Source organism: Macroventuria anomochaeta (genome assembly GCF_010093625.1).
Source record: "Macroventuria anomochaeta strain CBS 525.71 unplaced genomic scaffold BU25scaffold_7, whole genome shotgun sequence".
Classification (NCBI taxonomy): Eukaryota; Fungi; Ascomycota; class Dothideomycetes; order Pleosporales; family Didymellaceae; genus Macroventuria; species Macroventuria anomochaeta.
Window position 1 is genome coordinate 73,983 of NW_022985368.1, and position 14,423 is coordinate 88,405.

General features: G+C 52.6%; 10 protein-coding genes across 10 annotated transcripts; 4 read left to right on the forward strand and 6 right to left on the reverse strand.

The window, feature by feature from the left end:
- The first annotated feature begins 13 nt into the window (after positions 1-13).
- Positions 14-966, forward strand: BU25DRAFT_387269 (P-loop containing nucleoside triphosphate hydrolase protein). The gene is made up of 2 exons (XM_033704431.1): positions 14-330; positions 454-966. Exons 1-2 carry the CDS (start codon positions 145-147, stop codon positions 802-804), a joined length of 537 nt encoding a protein of 178 aa, XP_033564424.1. The 5' UTR covers positions 14-144; the 3' UTR covers positions 805-966.
- BU25DRAFT_408209 (inosine triphosphate pyrophosphatase) lies at positions 838-1,925 on the reverse strand. Its single transcript, XM_033705755.1, has 4 exons — positions 1,453-1,925; positions 1,323-1,396; positions 1,084-1,265; positions 838-1,030 (listed from the first exon to the last, which is right to left on the reverse strand). The coding sequence occupies exons 1-4, from the start codon at positions 1,633-1,635 to the stop codon at positions 891-893; spliced, it is 579 nt and encodes a 192-aa protein (XP_033564425.1). The 5' UTR covers positions 1,636-1,925; the 3' UTR covers positions 838-890.
- A 300-nt stretch (positions 1,926-2,225) lies between these two features.
- Positions 2,226-4,570, forward strand: BU25DRAFT_408210 (uncharacterized protein). Its single transcript, XM_033705756.1, has one exon. It carries the CDS (start codon positions 2,448-2,450, stop codon positions 4,440-4,442), a length of 1,995 nt encoding a protein of 664 aa, XP_033564426.1. The 5' UTR covers positions 2,226-2,447; the 3' UTR covers positions 4,443-4,570.
- A 183-nt stretch (positions 4,571-4,753) lies between these two features.
- Positions 4,754-6,117, reverse strand: BU25DRAFT_484175 (carbohydrate-binding module family 63 protein; the record flags this gene model as incomplete). The annotated part of the gene is made up of 2 exons (XM_033711192.1): positions 5,347-6,117; positions 4,754-5,204 (listed from the first exon to the last, which is right to left on the reverse strand). The coding sequence occupies exons 1-2, from the start codon at positions 5,904-5,906 to the stop codon at positions 4,754-4,756; spliced, it is 1,011 nt and encodes a 336-aa protein (XP_033564427.1). The 5' UTR covers positions 5,907-6,117.
- Position 6,118: 1 nt separating this feature from the next.
- Positions 6,119-6,864, reverse strand: BU25DRAFT_254745 (uncharacterized protein). The gene has a single exon (XM_033701654.1). It carries the CDS (start codon positions 6,769-6,771, stop codon positions 6,388-6,390), a length of 384 nt encoding a protein of 127 aa, XP_033564428.1. The 5' UTR covers positions 6,772-6,864; the 3' UTR covers positions 6,119-6,387.
- Positions 6,865-7,348: 484 nt separating this feature from the next.
- BU25DRAFT_254734 (uncharacterized protein) lies at positions 7,349-8,397 on the reverse strand. Its single transcript, XM_033701653.1, has one exon. It carries the CDS (start codon positions 8,368-8,370, stop codon positions 7,504-7,506), a length of 867 nt encoding a protein of 288 aa, XP_033564429.1. The 5' UTR covers positions 8,371-8,397; the 3' UTR covers positions 7,349-7,503.
- Positions 8,398-8,562: 165 nt separating this feature from the next.
- Positions 8,563-9,531, forward strand: BU25DRAFT_408213 (uncharacterized protein; the record flags this gene model as incomplete). The annotated part of the gene is made up of 4 exons (XM_033705757.1): positions 8,563-8,587; positions 8,765-8,820; positions 8,913-9,086; positions 9,139-9,531. 4 exons carry the CDS (start codon positions 8,563-8,565, stop codon positions 9,343-9,345), a joined length of 462 nt encoding a protein of 153 aa, XP_033564430.1. The 3' UTR covers positions 9,346-9,531.
- A 278-nt stretch (positions 9,532-9,809) lies between these two features.
- BU25DRAFT_362286 (uncharacterized protein) lies at positions 9,810-10,658 on the forward strand. Its single transcript, XM_033703725.1, has 2 exons — positions 9,810-10,152; positions 10,267-10,658. Exons 1-2 carry the CDS (start codon positions 10,035-10,037, stop codon positions 10,431-10,433), a joined length of 285 nt encoding a protein of 94 aa, XP_033564431.1. The 5' UTR covers positions 9,810-10,034; the 3' UTR covers positions 10,434-10,658.
- Positions 10,659-10,801: 143 nt separating this feature from the next.
- BU25DRAFT_446510 (uncharacterized protein) lies at positions 10,802-11,790 on the reverse strand (the record flags this gene model as incomplete). The annotated part of the gene is made up of 3 exons (XM_033709489.1): positions 10,802-11,178; positions 11,324-11,441; positions 11,503-11,790. The coding sequence occupies 3 exons, from the start codon at positions 11,788-11,790 to the stop codon at positions 10,802-10,804; spliced, it is 783 nt and encodes a 260-aa protein (XP_033564432.1).
- Positions 11,791-12,358: 568 nt separating this feature from the next.
- BU25DRAFT_408215 (serine-tRNA ligase) lies at positions 12,359-14,365 on the reverse strand. Its single transcript, XM_033705758.1, has 4 exons — positions 14,191-14,365; positions 13,094-14,100; positions 12,855-13,040; positions 12,359-12,768 (listed from the first exon to the last, which is right to left on the reverse strand). The coding sequence occupies exons 1-4, from the start codon at positions 14,199-14,201 to the stop codon at positions 12,587-12,589; spliced, it is 1,386 nt and encodes a 461-aa protein (XP_033564433.1). The 5' UTR covers positions 14,202-14,365; the 3' UTR covers positions 12,359-12,586.
- Positions 14,366-14,423: the final 58 nt, after the last annotated feature.

A 14,423-nucleotide genomic window follows, 5' to 3' on the forward strand; every position in this document is an offset into this window, starting at 1 on the left:
TGAGAACGGCAACAAGCACAACAAAACACAACACCATTTCGACTACAGCACAGCTTCCTCTCCTCTTCATACAGCAGCCATAGCCGGGCAAAACTCCCTCGCGACCACACAAGCTATATCTTGCAGCCCCAAAATCCTCACAACATGGCGCGCAAGAACCCCAACATCATTATCACAGGCACACCCGGTGTAGGCAAGACGACACACGCCGAGCAGTTAGCGAGAGCGACGGGGTTCAAGCATATCTCTGTCAACCAGATTGTGAAGGATGAGGGGTTCCACGAGGGCAGGGATGAGGAGCTTGGGAGTTGGATTGTGGATGAGGATAAGGTACATTTCTGCCCATTCGCCCAAAATGTCTCCAAGAGACTTGACGCTTGTTTGATGCTTGCGAGCTCGAAGGCATGGTGCGAGAGCATTGAGCGAACACCAAGCTAACATATTCACCCACAGCTCCTAGACTACCTCGAAGAAAGCCAAATTTCCGAAGAAGGTGGCCGGGTCCTCGACTGGCACGCCTGCGACCTCTTTCCCGAACGCTGGATCGATCTCGTCGTTGTCTTGCGATGTGATTCTACGGTTCTGTACGACCGCCTCACCGCGAGAGGGTACAAGGATAAGAAGCTCGACGAGAATATGGATAGTGAGATCATGCAGGTCTTGCTTGATGAGGCGAGGGAGTCATACAAGGAGGAGATTGTAGTGGAGCTGAGGAGTGATAGTGTGGATGATGTTGATGGGAATTTGGAGAGGATTGAGCAGTGGGTTGAGAACTGGAAGAAGGACCGCAAGGATGAGGAGTAAGGGATAGGAAGGGAAGAGTGAGAAGATTCGCGGCTTTGCGCTGCTTGTAAGGTGAGTCTATTTTTTTTTTCGCTGTGATGGTCTCTCTAGGCGTCGGTCCTGGCGGCCAGCCACTCCTTCAGCTTTTCCAGCGCCTTGCCGCGGTGGCTGATCTTGTTCTTTTCCGCTTTGTCCATCTCCGCGTACGTCTGTCCTGTTCCCGCGTACTCGAAGCACGAGTCCCAGCCTGTCCTCTCATTAGCACGTTCACCACACTGTACTGGAAGATCAGCTGCTTACCGAAGACAGTAGGCCCTCGACTCGGCACCAGCTTGCCATCCGTACGTCCCTGGAACGTGATCGGGTCGTGGCCAGGTCCCGCGCAATAACCGAATGTGCACACCGCCTGCGCAGACTTGTCATCGAAGCCGGACAGCATCTTGTGCAGCTCGAGGGGGCCGAGGGAGAGCATGAACCATTTGCTATTGCTGTATGTTAGCACGAGATGGAACGAAGCGTGAGAATCAGGAGAGTGTTACATGTATGGTCCGGGAAGGTCGTTCATGGCTTTGAAGCAGAGACATGTGTCTTCCACTAGCACGGGACCTCCAACCTACATAAGGATTAGCGATGGGTCAATTGAGTGGTCATAATCATCGTCGGACGTACTGCTTCCGCGGCTCGTCGTGCCTTGTCTAATGTGACTTCCTCGACTGTGCCTTGGATCTCGACTAGGTCGACATTCTGGTTTTGGAGCTCAATGACGCCTTCCAGAATGGCTTGGACTTCTGCGAGCTTGTTCTTGTTGCCTGTGATAAAGTTCAGGTGCTTGGGCACTGGTGTGGGGGTCATCTTGACAGCTTGATCTGGAGCAGGGTAGCTTGCAGCTCTGTTTGAAAACAGCAAATGGGAAGCTTGAGGCTCTTGGAGGCTCTTGGAAAGCTTGCTGTGGCGTTTGATCGTGCAGCTGAAGTAGTCTTGATATCGGAAGCCGCACGTGGTCGGATGCTCTAGTGAAGTCAGATTGATGGGCCGTTAAGAAGTGGATTGTTGCAGATTGTTATACCGCGATGATTGTTTTCAATGCTCAATTCCGCAAGTTTGATAATGGTGATGCTGGAAGCAGCAAGGTATGACTGGTGCTGCGGAATTAGTCGTGAAAAAGGGCTACAGGGCGGAGCTACCGATTGTGATCTGATCGCAGCAACACTTACAGGGCTGTCACAAGGGCTGATGTTGCAACCAGTCGTTCAGCTGAACTCTTAGTCTCTTGACATGCACAAGAGGGGTTCATCAACACCAGAGCGAAGCTGCACGACTAAAAGGTGGGGTCTATCTTTGGACATCGAACCGAGGGCGCTATGGCCCGAAGAGGAAAAGAAAACAGCTAGCGCTGCTTCAAATGTCACCGTGCCTTCTAACTGTCATCCTACCCTCGAAAGATAGCGTCCTCTTTTCCAGCCCTCTCAGCGGCGGCGACTCCTATTTGTTCTCCTGTGGTACGCCAGACCACGTTCTGATTGCGGCTCGTAGCCCGCGTTGCTGGAGCCTCATCTCGTCGAGCGCACCTGATCCGGGGATTAGTCCGTCAGCTTCATAGACGCTCATCTGGCATCTCACCCAGGCACAGTGTTCGGTGTTGACAACATCGACAACACGCCAACATGGCACTCAAGGGTCTGTTTATAGCTGTGTATGCCTCCAATGGCATCATAAGAACGCTCTTTCTGCCAATATGGTATATCTTGCTACTCAGTCCCTTCATATTGGCTGTAGCTTACTACTACGGACTCGGACAAACACTGCAAGGCTTCGTGGGCGACGACTTTTCCTGGTTCGACATCCTACCGCAATTTGCGATCTCAGCAGTCTTTCTCCTTCTTCCAACAAGGTTGCTCTCTGGCTCAGGAGGCACAAGCAAAAGCAAGGATGGCGGGAAGAGCAGGGTACAGTCGCTGCCATACTGGATTCCAGGGATCCGACACCTGGGAAGCATTGTCTCTGGCGAAGAAGACTGGTTGAAGGGAGTCAGAGATTCATCGACACACAGCATCATCTCGTATCAGGCAGCCGGTGCAAAACACGTTGTCATCCTCACGGTCACTCTCCTGGAAGAACTCCACAGGAAATGTACCAGCTTAGGAGAGCACACCACTTCTAGATGGGCGATACTTCGCAACGCATTCGGTATGCCAAAGGGCTTTGAGAATGAATACTTTGAGCTGCTGCCCAAGGTCAGCGAGTTTGTTGACGCCGAAATCTTTCGCTCAAAATCGATGGAAACTCTCGTCGCCGCATCATGCAAGATTCTCACAGATACTCTACCGGATCTTATCACATTCAACTCGTCAATCGTCGACCAGATGCAATGGGAACGGACGGCCAACATTGAGCTGACTGACGGTACTTCAGAAGCGGAGTGCGACTTCTTCGTCTTGATCAACGACTTCTGCTGCAACACGATACTTGGACCTATTGCTGGTGCACAATTCCCTGAATCCTACCAACTGTTGGCCTCAGATCTAGCGGACATCAACAGGCACTACTACGCACTAGCTCTTGGGTTACCACGACTGTCACCAATCCAAGGACTACCAACAGCAGCATTGGCTAAGAGAAGGCTTCTCCAGAACTTTACCAGGTTGTTCAAGGAGCTTACAGAGCCAAAAGTCAGACGAGTGCCAGACGATGACGAAAGCATGAGCGAAGAGGAAACAGATGCCGACACATCGACGCCGCTTGCAACACTCAATGAGCTGTTCATGAAACATGACATACCCATTTCAGCGCGAGCGGCTATCGCTCTTCATCTGATACACAGCATCGTTGCAGAAGTCGTCCCTCTCGCTTTCTGGACTTTGCTCCAGGTGTACTTCTCCTCGACCTGGCCGCTAGCGCAGAGCGACCAAGCGACACCTTTCGCAAAGATCAAAGAGGAGACAAAATCGTGGGCGCAAGCCATCCAGCCCCCATCAATCCACCCCTTGTTCCCTGCACCACCCGAGATCTCATATACCTCACCCGCTCAGTTTCAGAGCCCGACGCCCTTTCCATACCTACACTCTTGCATCAACGAAGCTCGGCGCCTCTACAACTCCTCAGCTACTTTGTACACCATTGGCAAGCCCACAGTTCTGGATGAGAAGAGTCTACGTCCTGGCGTTCAGGAGCAGTGGGAACTCGAGGCCGGCTCACACATTGACCTTGGTCTCTCAAGAAGCCTGATCAACAACTCGTCCGCAAACTTCGCTTCGCCTGAAACGTTCAAGCCAGACCGCTTTGTCAAGTCCGCACCTGGCCCTTCCATTGTTTCCACAGCGGACACCTCGGAGCAATACAAAACCGCGCTGCTAGTTTCTATCATAGCAGGTATCGTCCAGTTGTGGGAGATCAGCCCAGCACCAAAAAAGACGTTTATAGAGAAGATGATCGAGGTCCGTGATGAAGTGCACGCTGGTGCTGCCGCTCTGGACAGCGATGGGAAGGTGAACAAGAGTAATAGCCGAGTGGAAAAGGACGGAGAAGAGAAGAAGACGGGTGAGTGGGTTCTTCCCAAGGCGCTAGATGCGGCGAGTGTCAAGGTACCGAAAAGCGATGTGAGAGTCAGGATTAGGAGGAGGGACAACCTGCCGGCGCCGAAGGTGCCGAGGAAGAGGTAGTTGAGGTCAGATAGTCAACTCCTACGAGCCAGTGCTGAAAGATCCATGAGAGGCCACAAAATTGTTCCGAGTAGACGTCTGACATGTTGAATTCAAGTCAAACAACTTCTCAACCGCCTTCAAGGTTTTGACTGAGTGAAGTGCAAATATTTGCATTGAATGAAATCCGACCTAGCGGCAAAAGTAGAAGTATCCAAAAAGAAGCGAATCAACTAAGCTTGATAGAAGTGAAACATCCAAATCATCGGTCCATCATCAAGAAGAAACCATCATAAAAACCCATGCCTAGCGTTTCCCCGTCCTCTCACCATCTACGAGAAGTTGCTAGCGGCAGTCTTCGTGCTCTTTGGCGCAATGCTGACATCCTTGACAACAATGCTCTCGCCGCTGGTGCTCGTAACCTTGACATCCACAGTCTCCGTTCCATAACCAGCCGAGTTCTCAAAGTAGTTGTACTCCTGGCGCTGCGTCTGCTGCCACGTCTTGCCATCATCAGTCGAAACCTCAAGCGACGCAACAGCAACATTAGCGTTCTGGACCTGCATGCTGAACCAGTAGGCGCTGGTGCCTTCCTTGTTCTTGAGCACGATGGGCGAGGTGATGCCGCAGGGCACGATATCCCAGCTGATGGAGATCACACCCTCGGCTTTGTCAGCAAGCTTGGTAAAACCGGCTTCGAACAGGTCGAGGTGGTTGGTGCCACAGCCGGGGCACTCATCGACGATCATGGCAGTGATCTTGTTGCCGGAGGGGCCGCTGACGCTGACGCAGGCTCCGCAGTTGTCGGAGTTGGACCAGTTGGAGTCAGAGAGGGCGGTGCCGAAGAGAGAAGATGGTATGGTATAGCCAGAAAATCGATTCGGAAGTTAGTCATTGTCACCAACTTCATCAATGTAAGACTTACGAGCACTTGCCTCCGTCGGTATTGCCGCCGTAGAAGGTAGCTTGACCACGCTTGGAGCCGGCAGCGGATGTAGCCTGGGCATCAACGGCACTGACGGTGGAAGAGGCAGCAGGAGCCTCGTAGACAGAGGAAAACTCAGCTACAGCAGGAGTCTCAGAGGTAGGGATGGCAGCCTCGCTGGTCTCACTGGACGAGCCGTAGCCCTGTCCAGGAGCGTACGTGGGCGCAGGTGTCTCAGTGACGGTAGAGAGTGTGTAGTCGAGGGAGACAGAGGAGAGGGTTGGCTGAGGGCGACCAGTATGGTTGTTGTAGGTTCCGTTGGCGTAGCTTCCCCAGTGGAGACCGGTCGTTGTTGCCTTAATTGAAGACGAAGGGCGGACAGTGATGGTTGTGGTGATGTCGATTGTGCTGGTGATAGTGATATCGCTGGGCACAGGGCTGGGCTGGACTGTGACGTATGTCTTCTCTGTCTCAGTCTTGGTGACAGTTCGCCTAGTGCAGCCTTCCTGGGCGAGGGCAAAGCCCACAAGGGGGATGATGGAGAAGATTGTCGACTTCATGTTGATTTAAGCTTATGTCAAGTTGATCGTTTTTGGGTATATGGAACGTCTTCGGTACTCCGTGATAGCAGTGATAGTAATGACTGTAGTGGATCGTATCAAACGAGTGGCAGCAGCACTAGGCTTGCGAAAATGAGTGACTGTGGTGGGAGAGACCGGAAGCTCGTAAGGTGTTTCTCAAGTGGCAGCCTCAATACATAAAGCCCTTCGCAACCCTGGTACAAAATCTCGTCTACCTTGCCACATGTAGTAGAACCCAACATTGCGTGGAAATTTGCTCGGAAGTAAATGAGCTCACTGTCACCACGTCAAACGGCGGGAGCGGCACGGCTGCAGACATGCAGGATGCCCCAACCGCACGAGCTGCTTTCGAGGACCCCAGGTCTAGGCTCACGCTGTGGACATTTGCGAAAAGCTTAGTGAGATGAGTTCCACAGGATTTTCTGATGAGTATTCAGGGTGTAGATGCGCTAAGTGGAGATCAAACGTTGGCGAAATGATGAGGCGGGAACTCATTTGATCCTTCCATCTTGCGTGCGAACACCAAAACGTGCTTGAGGAACACCAAACACTGACACAATGCAGTGGCTGAACTTATGAATCGTGTGTTACTATTTCTGAAGCGTCTTGCTGCGTGCGCGACGTGCTGCTCTGAAGATGGTCGATTATCCCTCGGGATTGAGGTTTCAAGATTGCGACTTTGTAGCACCTCCGGATATAACGTGCAGCGAAATAACGCCGCGACTGACATTCCGCAATCGGGGGTGAACAGGTTTGTCGGGATTTGTTTTGACAAGTTCCAGTGTGGAGACGAAAGCACGAACGATCGGGACGGGACCGAAGCTGCCGAGCACAGTATGCTCATTGCTCACTGGCAAGATGTGGTAATCTGGAGTAAAGTGTAATCCAACGTCTGAGGATGATTGCACTCGCAGGCATGAGCTTGTCTTGTGCAACGTGCCTGACTTCCCCGAGCCGCACGCAATTGTTGGCGTTTGAAACCTAGCAACGCGATGGTCTGGAGGCTCGGCAGATTGGCGAGTAAATGATCTACTCTCCTTCGTGCAATCGATTGACGTCGACGTTGTGCTCGTACGAGACAGGTTCGCGCCAGTTGAGAGTATGAGGGTGACCTGTAGCCACCTGCTTGACGTTGCGTGCGCATGCAGCGGCGAGGTGTGAGTGGCGACTGGTGCTATCGCATACTCGCAAGCCAACGACCGGGCGACTCGTCCTTAAGATGCGTTCATTTGCCATCTTCTCGCCACCAGGGGTCATGTCCTCCATTAGAACCGATGTGATTCGAGATTGAAGAGGCTAGAGTTCAGTCGTGTCTACTGCTTACAGCTTGGGTAGGTGCCGTTGAAAGTGAGTGGAAAGTGAAGAGTGAGCGTAGCCTCTTAACGTCCCATATACACTACCATTCATGCCAACGAAACCGACTGGGCACCATAGCTCCTCTGACAATCACAAACAGCCCTTCTTCTTAACTTCGTAATCATTGACTGGCTCTTCAAAGACGAGCGAGATTAGGCTCCTCTACTTTCGCTCGCATTCGCTCCTTCCATTGAGCAGGGGATTACGCGAGTGGATATAGTTATACTTCGATCGAGAAGTTATTCATCCCTGCCTTGTCTCTTATCTGTTTCTTCTCGAACCGAGTCCGCCGTACAGTTCCTGTCCATCGAAGCAGGTAGTAGCATAGCTTCGCTGTCATTCTCTTCTTCGCAAGGACGAGACCAAGGCTGTCCATGATCCCCAGTAACCGCGGCTCATCGATGTATCTGGAGTTATCAATGCACGGAAGAGGCAAGACAAAGAACAACAATGGCAGGCTCTCGTTGTCTGCGGCATAACCTTTCTTTGATTTTAAGAATTGGATGATCTGGTGAAGCATCGCTCCACGGCCAATTGCGTCTGGAACATAGTTGAGAACCAGCGATAAGGAAAGAATGTCGAACCGCTCTTGATCAGACTTGGGTAGTGGGCGTTTCATGAAATCCTGTTTCTCGATACCAGGACCTTGGCTGTTCAGATCGATTCTTGTCATTTCGATGAGGGTGGGAAATTTCGAGATTGCATTTGTTGTTGATAGAGCGCCTACTTCGAGACACCTCAGGGGCACCTGCTTTGTCGAATTCTGTCCTCGAGCTTTGCGATCGATGACACCAAGTTCGACCAACCAGTCTACGAGTACTTTGCTGGAATCGCCGCCGCGGTCGTTGGCCTGCCCTTGCTTGCTTGCTGCTTGGTATGCGGCAATGCCACCATTGTTCTCGATTGCAGCTTCTAGCTCTTTAGCTTTCATCTCATCCCCGGTCTTCTGCGCTGCAGCAAGCTGTTTGTGTAATCGGTGATGCGTGCGAATGATGGTCCGGGATTGCTGCGCACTCATGCGCTCCTTGGGTCTGCTGACGGGTGGCCTGCCGCTCGCCAGCGCTTTCTGGCGCTTCTTCACGGCCATGGTGTTCACAAGATTGGTGATCACATGTCTTGGTGTTCATGGACGAAAGAACGCTGGCTTGCAGAGGTGGTCGACGCACGGTGCACTAAACGCCACTAGATTCGCTTACCGCACACCACTCATCGATATTGAAAGTTCCCTTTTGACTTTTCCCTCGCGCTTCGTCACTAACCACAGCAACACATCGTCGAAATGGCTCCCAAGGCAGCATCCAAGAGTACGTCCCGCCTCAGTCGCCGGCGATCGATCGAGCCACGAGCACGCGCATTGCGAAGATTTTGCACAACACGGCAGCAGCAGGAAGCCTGGTACCGTACTGCAATGCAGCGAATGCGTCTCGATCAGCCCCTCGACGAACCTCTCCAAATTCAAGAACATGGCTAACATATCGCAGCCGCCACCAAGACCGGCAAGCAGGCCAATGCCGCCGCTAAGGCTGCCCTTCGCGGTGTAAGAACCCCTTGAACTTCTTAAGTCGTGCCAGAACCAATCTCTGGCGGGCTGTTCTTCTCGTGTGTCGGACACAATTAACGAGATGACAGTCGTACGCGAACAAGAAGCGCGCCATCAGGAAGAGCACCAGCTTCCACCAGCCCAAGACTCTTGAGCTGTCTCGTGCTCCCAAGTACCCCCGCAAGTCGATCCCCCATGCCCCTCGCATGGATGCCTCGACCATCCTGATCCATCCTCTTAACACCGAGTCTGCCATGAAGAAGGTAATTGGAAAGCATCTGAAAAGTTAGGAGACAGCCGCTAATCCGAGCTCAGATCGAGGAGAACAACACCCTCGTCTTTATCGTCGACGTTAAGGCCAACAAGCGCCAGATCGCCGCTGCCCTCAAGAAGCAGTACGACGTCTCTTGCATCAAGATCAACACTCTCATCCGCCCCGACGGCTCCAAGAAGGCTTTCGCCCGCCTGACTGCTGATGTCGACGCTCTCGACATTGCTGCCACCAAGCTCAACCTCGTTTAAGCGAATTTTGGTGCATGGGAATGAATGGACCTGGGATACCCAGCTATGGAAAAAAGCGATGTGTTATGCCTGGCGTTCACGGGCACGTAGTCACGGCGACTCGAATGAATCAATTCAGCATGACGCCACTACAAGTGTGCGCGCGACCTTCAAATGTGTTACTGCAAATGCGATACCCCTTCACAGTTCATGACGTGCACTCTTTGGGCTTCTGTGATGTTACATGTTTACTTCTTACCCCGGCACCCTCGAAAAACGCCCTCAACCCATGCCGAATAGGCGACTTGTTCGGGAGACGATCGATCTGAGCAGAGATTGCATTTCGTATAGTTGTAACATCTTCCTGCTCTTGCGTCCCATGATAAGCTTAGGTAAGGTACGGCCTGCATGGACCTCAACGAACAAATTTTCCAGTACCGCAGCCTTAGAGGGCATTTAACAGATTTTGCTGGTTCCTTGTACGAGCACTTGTATCTGACACCAGAACATGAATGTTGTAGAAGTCCTACCATGATAGTCGCGGATATCAAACCGAGCACAGGCCACCGAATTAGTTGAGCTTCATCATCATCCAAGAAACTTTCCGCCATCACTACGCATCCACATACGCCGCTTCCCACGTGCCTCAACGCCCAATCACTCGCCTTTTTATACCCGTCCAATTCAACCCGGTCTCATACATAATCAAAATGGACGGACTCGGCGGCGGCCTCGCGAATGTAGACGTCACCAGGCTCAGCGACGCCGACAAGCAGCAACTGCAACAGTTTGCCATCAACGAGGGACAAAAGGCGCGCATTCAGTCTTGTACGTGCCCATACCTTCAGAACGCTCCCACCATCCCTTCCTTTCCTGCAAGCAACCGCCATACACTTGTTTCCATTTGTGCTCTTGAATGCTCATATGCTGATGTTTGAACAGCGATCCACAGCTTGACAGACACATGTTTCCGCAAGTGCATCCCTGCCGGCACGATCAAGAACGGCAAGCTGGACAAGTACGAGGAGCCATGCATGAGGCAGTGCGTCGATCGTTTCTTAGATGCGAACATTGTTGTTCTGAGGGAGTTGGAGAGGCTGAGGCAGTAGAGCTTTGAGTTGGAGAATGACGGCGGGAGAGGCATGGCGCAATGCTGTGCGCTACAAGAAATGAGGAGAGTGTATGATAAGGGTGCCAAGAGATGGACTGTACTATATGGGACGACAATGAGGGATGCATCAGAATTAGAGCATCTGCATGACGTGTGCAAATGAAAAAGAGTACGGTTATCATTCTTCTGCAATGAGAGGTTTCTATTCGATATTATTGGATGCCAAAATGATATTCGATGGCTAAGAAGCGCAACAGGCCCGGACTCACGATCACGAGAGCATCAGCGAAAGCAGCGAGTCGACCTTCGCACTGCGTTTGAACAACTCTCACCGAAACCCAGACCAGCACATTCCCATCACCACGCTTAGACCGCGAACACGAGACTCATACAGACCACCCAAGCGAACAGCCTCCACGTCGACAGCCCATCTATAGCTTGAGCCCCACCCGTTCGATTACCACCCATACTATTATACCTCTCCAACACACTCTGCACACTCGCCTTCTCTCTACCCCCCTCCGTCACCTGCCCCGGCACGAGACATGCAATCTGAACCCTTGGCATGTCTTCTCTGAACGTGCGTCCCTGCTCGATCGTCGGAAAGAAGGTCATGATATCCATCAATGGGAAGTTCGTTCCGAAATCGTAGTTCTGAACCGATGCGAACGTGCCGAACTCGCGGCTGAAGTTGCGCACGCCGCAGGTGAGCGGGTCTTCGAGGAGGGCGGTGGAGTTGTTGGCTATCAGGGGCAGATGGGTGACCGAAGTGGCCTGCTAGACTCGCGTTGAAGTCTGGGTTAGCTGTGTTGCGTCAGCTTCCTCTCCCCACCACATCACAATCACAATCAGAAGCAACAATAAGAAGGGGAGGAAGCCACGACTTACGACGACTAACCGGTTTCACCATTCCACTCCCCTCACACTCCCACGGCACTGTGTTATTCGTCTCCCTAAACACGCTATACTCACTCCTTTCCCCGCTCGCCGCGTTCAAATACTGCGCCTGCAACCGGCTTCAGCACGCTTCGCTGACCATACTCCTACAATCCCCCCGTACCGCCCACGCTCTTCTCCAGCATCTCTTTACTCCGTGTCAAATTCCGGCCAACCTGCAGCGGCACGAAGTTATGGCACATGCGCACCGTCTGGCCGAGATGCGTGGTGTTGGATTCCGCGGTGTCGAGCCAGACCAATGTTTCTGTGTCGGCGGCGTTGGACTGCGGACGGATGTAGGAGGGTTCGTTGTTTATTCGTACGTTGCTGGGGTCGAACCCATGTAGACGTGGTTTAGCGCGGTGATGTTGAGGGTTGAGGAGGCGTTGTGTGCGAGTTGGGAGGCGATGATGGAGCATTGGGGGAGTCTTGGGCGGAGGAGGGGTGTTTAGGAACAGGGCGATGAGGGAGTGGGTGAGTATTTTGAGAGAAGATCTTGTATTGCAAAAGGTGCAGTTGAAGTAGAACTAGCAGATTCAAGATGGACTCCTTTGTCAGTTAAGGTAATCGTATCACTGAATGCAGCATTCTGACCTACGCTACTCCGCTTACTCCGCAAAGCCAGTTTTAGGAGGTGTTCGGTAGGTAGCCGTAAGTCCTTGACCGCGCACCTCAGATGTCTGTTTACAGCATATGTTGGTGTTGCAGAATAACGATCGTAAGGTTATGGCAAGGCTAATGTGCCTTATATCTGCGGCGCGTGCTACAGTGGTACTATTGACAAGGCTTGGTTATGCTTGTGATCATCGATTGGTAGTTAGAGAACACAAGAACAACTCGAAATGAAGTCGTGTGGGAAAGCGCCTGGTCAGGTCTGATTTGAGTCCTGACCGGGCTGCGTTCCTGCGAGCCTTGTTTGCTGGAGACCATCCAGATCAGTTGTTAATTTTCAAGAACAAAAGACCAGCAGAACTGTGATGTTTCATGTGAGGATCATGTTCATTTGATACGATCTAACCTCGCCCTATTCATAGCGATTTTGGGATCAACCTGACTTGTTGTTCCCATTTGGCACACGGAATATCTCCTGATATGTCGGTCGACCTCATCACCCATCGCCTTCCCCAACGCGTTCAATTTCTTCTCCACTGATGTAGAATGATTATCGGATGTTTCATCAGAATCTTCGACGGAATCTTCCTCGAAATCGTTGATTCATTTCGTCCTATCCGGGATCGGGGTCTTCGTCTCGTCCTTGCTGGGCTTCCACTCCTTGACGAACGGCAAGAACTCGGGCTGGCCGGGGATGTATTTGCGTAGCACCTCGGGGACATTGAAACCCTCGGGGGTCTGGTAGTTCTCGAGGATGCAGCAAAGTGTGCGTTCGGTTGCGCAGACTGTTCAGTATCAGCAAATACAGTTCATTCCAGACTATAATGCTGAAAGAAAAAGAGGGGTGGGGAAGAGAGAAGGGGAAACGTACGTGTGCCGTTCAAAGCGTGAACGTACTCCTTGCGAGTAGCAGTCTGCTTCTTGACGCCGAATCGGATCTCGAGCTCGCGCGTCTGGTAGTCTGTGCAGTTGGAGATGGACACGAGTTCCTTGTACTCGCCGCCACCAGTGACGGGGAACCAGGCCTCGAGATCACGCTTCATGGACGCCGCGTTGTCTGCACGCAAGTATTAGCTCCAATCTTCCCTTCTTCAGAATCACAAAACTTACTCAGCGCTCCACTGACGATGTTGATCACCTGGTACGGCAAACCGAGGCTCTGGTAGAACTCCTCAGACGTAGCAAGCATGCTATCGAACGCCTCCCACGACTTCTCGGGGTGCGTGATGATGAACTGCTCCACCTTCTCAAACTGGTGTATCCTAAAGATACCCCACGCATCCTTTCCGTGCGAGCCAGCCTCCTTCCTGAAATTGGTCGAGTACCCAGCGTACTTGATAGGCAGGTCGGCGGTGCCGAGCCACTCCTCGGAGTGCAGGGCGCTGATGGGTTGTTCCGAGGTGGCGATGAGGTACTTGTCTGTCTCGGGCTTGTCCTTGCTCTCGGTGACCTTGTACAGCTCGTCGTCGAAGTCGGAGAGTTGCGCTGTCTTGGCCATTTGGTCGCGGAGCATGAAGAAGGGCGGCTGGTTGGGTGTGTAGCCCTTGTTGAAGAGGAACTCGAGACCGTAGTTGATGAGGGCGAGGTTGAGGAAGAGACCGTAGCCGGTCAAGCAGTAGCCCCTGTGTCCGACAATCTTCACGCCGCGCTCGGGGTCGTAGCCGTTCAGTCTTGTGAGGACGCCGTGGTGTGGGATACCGTCGCTCTTGAACTCTGCTTTCCTGTTCTCAGGAGCCCATGTCTTCACGACAGCGTTGTCGTCCTCGGTGCCAGACACAGGAACATCCTTGTGCACGTAGTTGCCAACCGACTTGGCCTTGATGTTGAGCTTGACCAGCTTTTCAGCAGCCTCCTCTTCCTTGGCCGCCTTCTGCTTCTTCAGCTCCGCCATCTCCGCAAGGAGGTCATCTGCGCTCTCCTTGGCCTTCTTCTTCTGCCCGACCTGCTTCTGCAGCCCGTTTATTTGCGAACCGATCTGTGTCGCCGCATACTGTGTCTTCCGGTGGTCCTCGAACAGCTCGATGACTTCGTCTACAATCTCGACGGGAGCATGGCGTTTGCGCTGCGACTCGCGGATCTTCTCTGGGTCGCCGCCGCGTTCTGCGATAAAGTCGTTGCTGTTTACCCCGCCATGTTAGCATGTTTACGATGGTTTTGAATCAAAATGATACTCCGGGCCAGGATCTTCGAACCCTGGGCAGACTTACACGTCAAGCATCTTGTCTAGGTGTGTGCTGATTCAATTGCTCGTGTGCAAGACGTCGCAGCCCAAAGACACACAAATGTGGTGGTGTGGTGCGCTTGAGTCAGGGACCAGGATGATCTGTGCGATGGCGGGGCAGAGTGGCTGCTCTCTCGAAGCGCGACGCAGCGCTCGACAGCATCCAGCCTCCAGCCTCCAGCCTCCAGCCTTCCCAGAAAAGCAGGTTTCGAGTTCTCA

Bases quoted from the DNA above. Each gene is read 5' to 3' on its own strand.
- BU25DRAFT_362286 (XM_033703725.1), top strand. From the start codon at position 10,035: ATGGACGGACTCGGCGGCGGCCTCGCGAATGTAGACGTCACCAGGCTC. The intron at 10,153-10,266 runs GTACGTGCCCAT...ATGTTTGAACAG, and splicing joins AAAGGCGCGCATTCAGTCTT to CGATCCACAGCTTGACAGAC.
- BU25DRAFT_408209 (XM_033705755.1), bottom strand. From the start codon at position 1,635: ATGACCCCCACACCAGTGCCCAAGCACCTGAACTTTATCACAGGCAAC. The intron at 1,397-1,452 runs GTACGTCCGACG...ATCCTTATGTAG, and splicing joins CACGACGAGCCGCGGAAGCA to GTTGGAGGTCCCGTGCTAGT. The intron at 1,031-1,083 runs GTAAGCAGCTGA...ATGAGAGGACAG, and splicing joins TCGAGGGCCTACTGTCTTCG to GCTGGGACTCGTGCTTCGAG.
- BU25DRAFT_387269 (XM_033704431.1), top strand. From the start codon at position 145: ATGGCGCGCAAGAACCCCAACATCATTATCACAGGCACACCCGGTGTA. The intron at 331-453 runs GTACATTTCTGC...ATTCACCCACAG, and splicing joins GGATTGTGGATGAGGATAAG to CTCCTAGACTACCTCGAAGA.
- BU25DRAFT_254745 (XM_033701654.1), bottom strand. From the start codon at position 6,771: ATGAGCATACTGTGCTCGGCAGCTTCGGTCCCGTCCCGATCGTTCGTG.
- BU25DRAFT_254734 (XM_033701653.1), bottom strand. From the start codon at position 8,370: ATGGCCGTGAAGAAGCGCCAGAAAGCGCTGGCGAGCGGCAGGCCACCC.
- BU25DRAFT_408215 (XM_033705758.1), bottom strand. The intron at 13,041-13,093 runs GTAAGTTTTGTG...ACTTGCGTGCAG, and splicing joins CATCGTCAGTGGAGCGCTGA to ACAACGCGGCGTCCATGAAG. The intron at 12,769-12,854 runs GTACGTTTCCCC...GATACTGAACAG, and splicing joins TCACGCTTTGAACGGCACAC to TCTGCGCAACCGAACGCACA.
- BU25DRAFT_408210 (XM_033705756.1), top strand. From the start codon at position 2,448: ATGGCACTCAAGGGTCTGTTTATAGCTGTGTATGCCTCCAATGGCATC.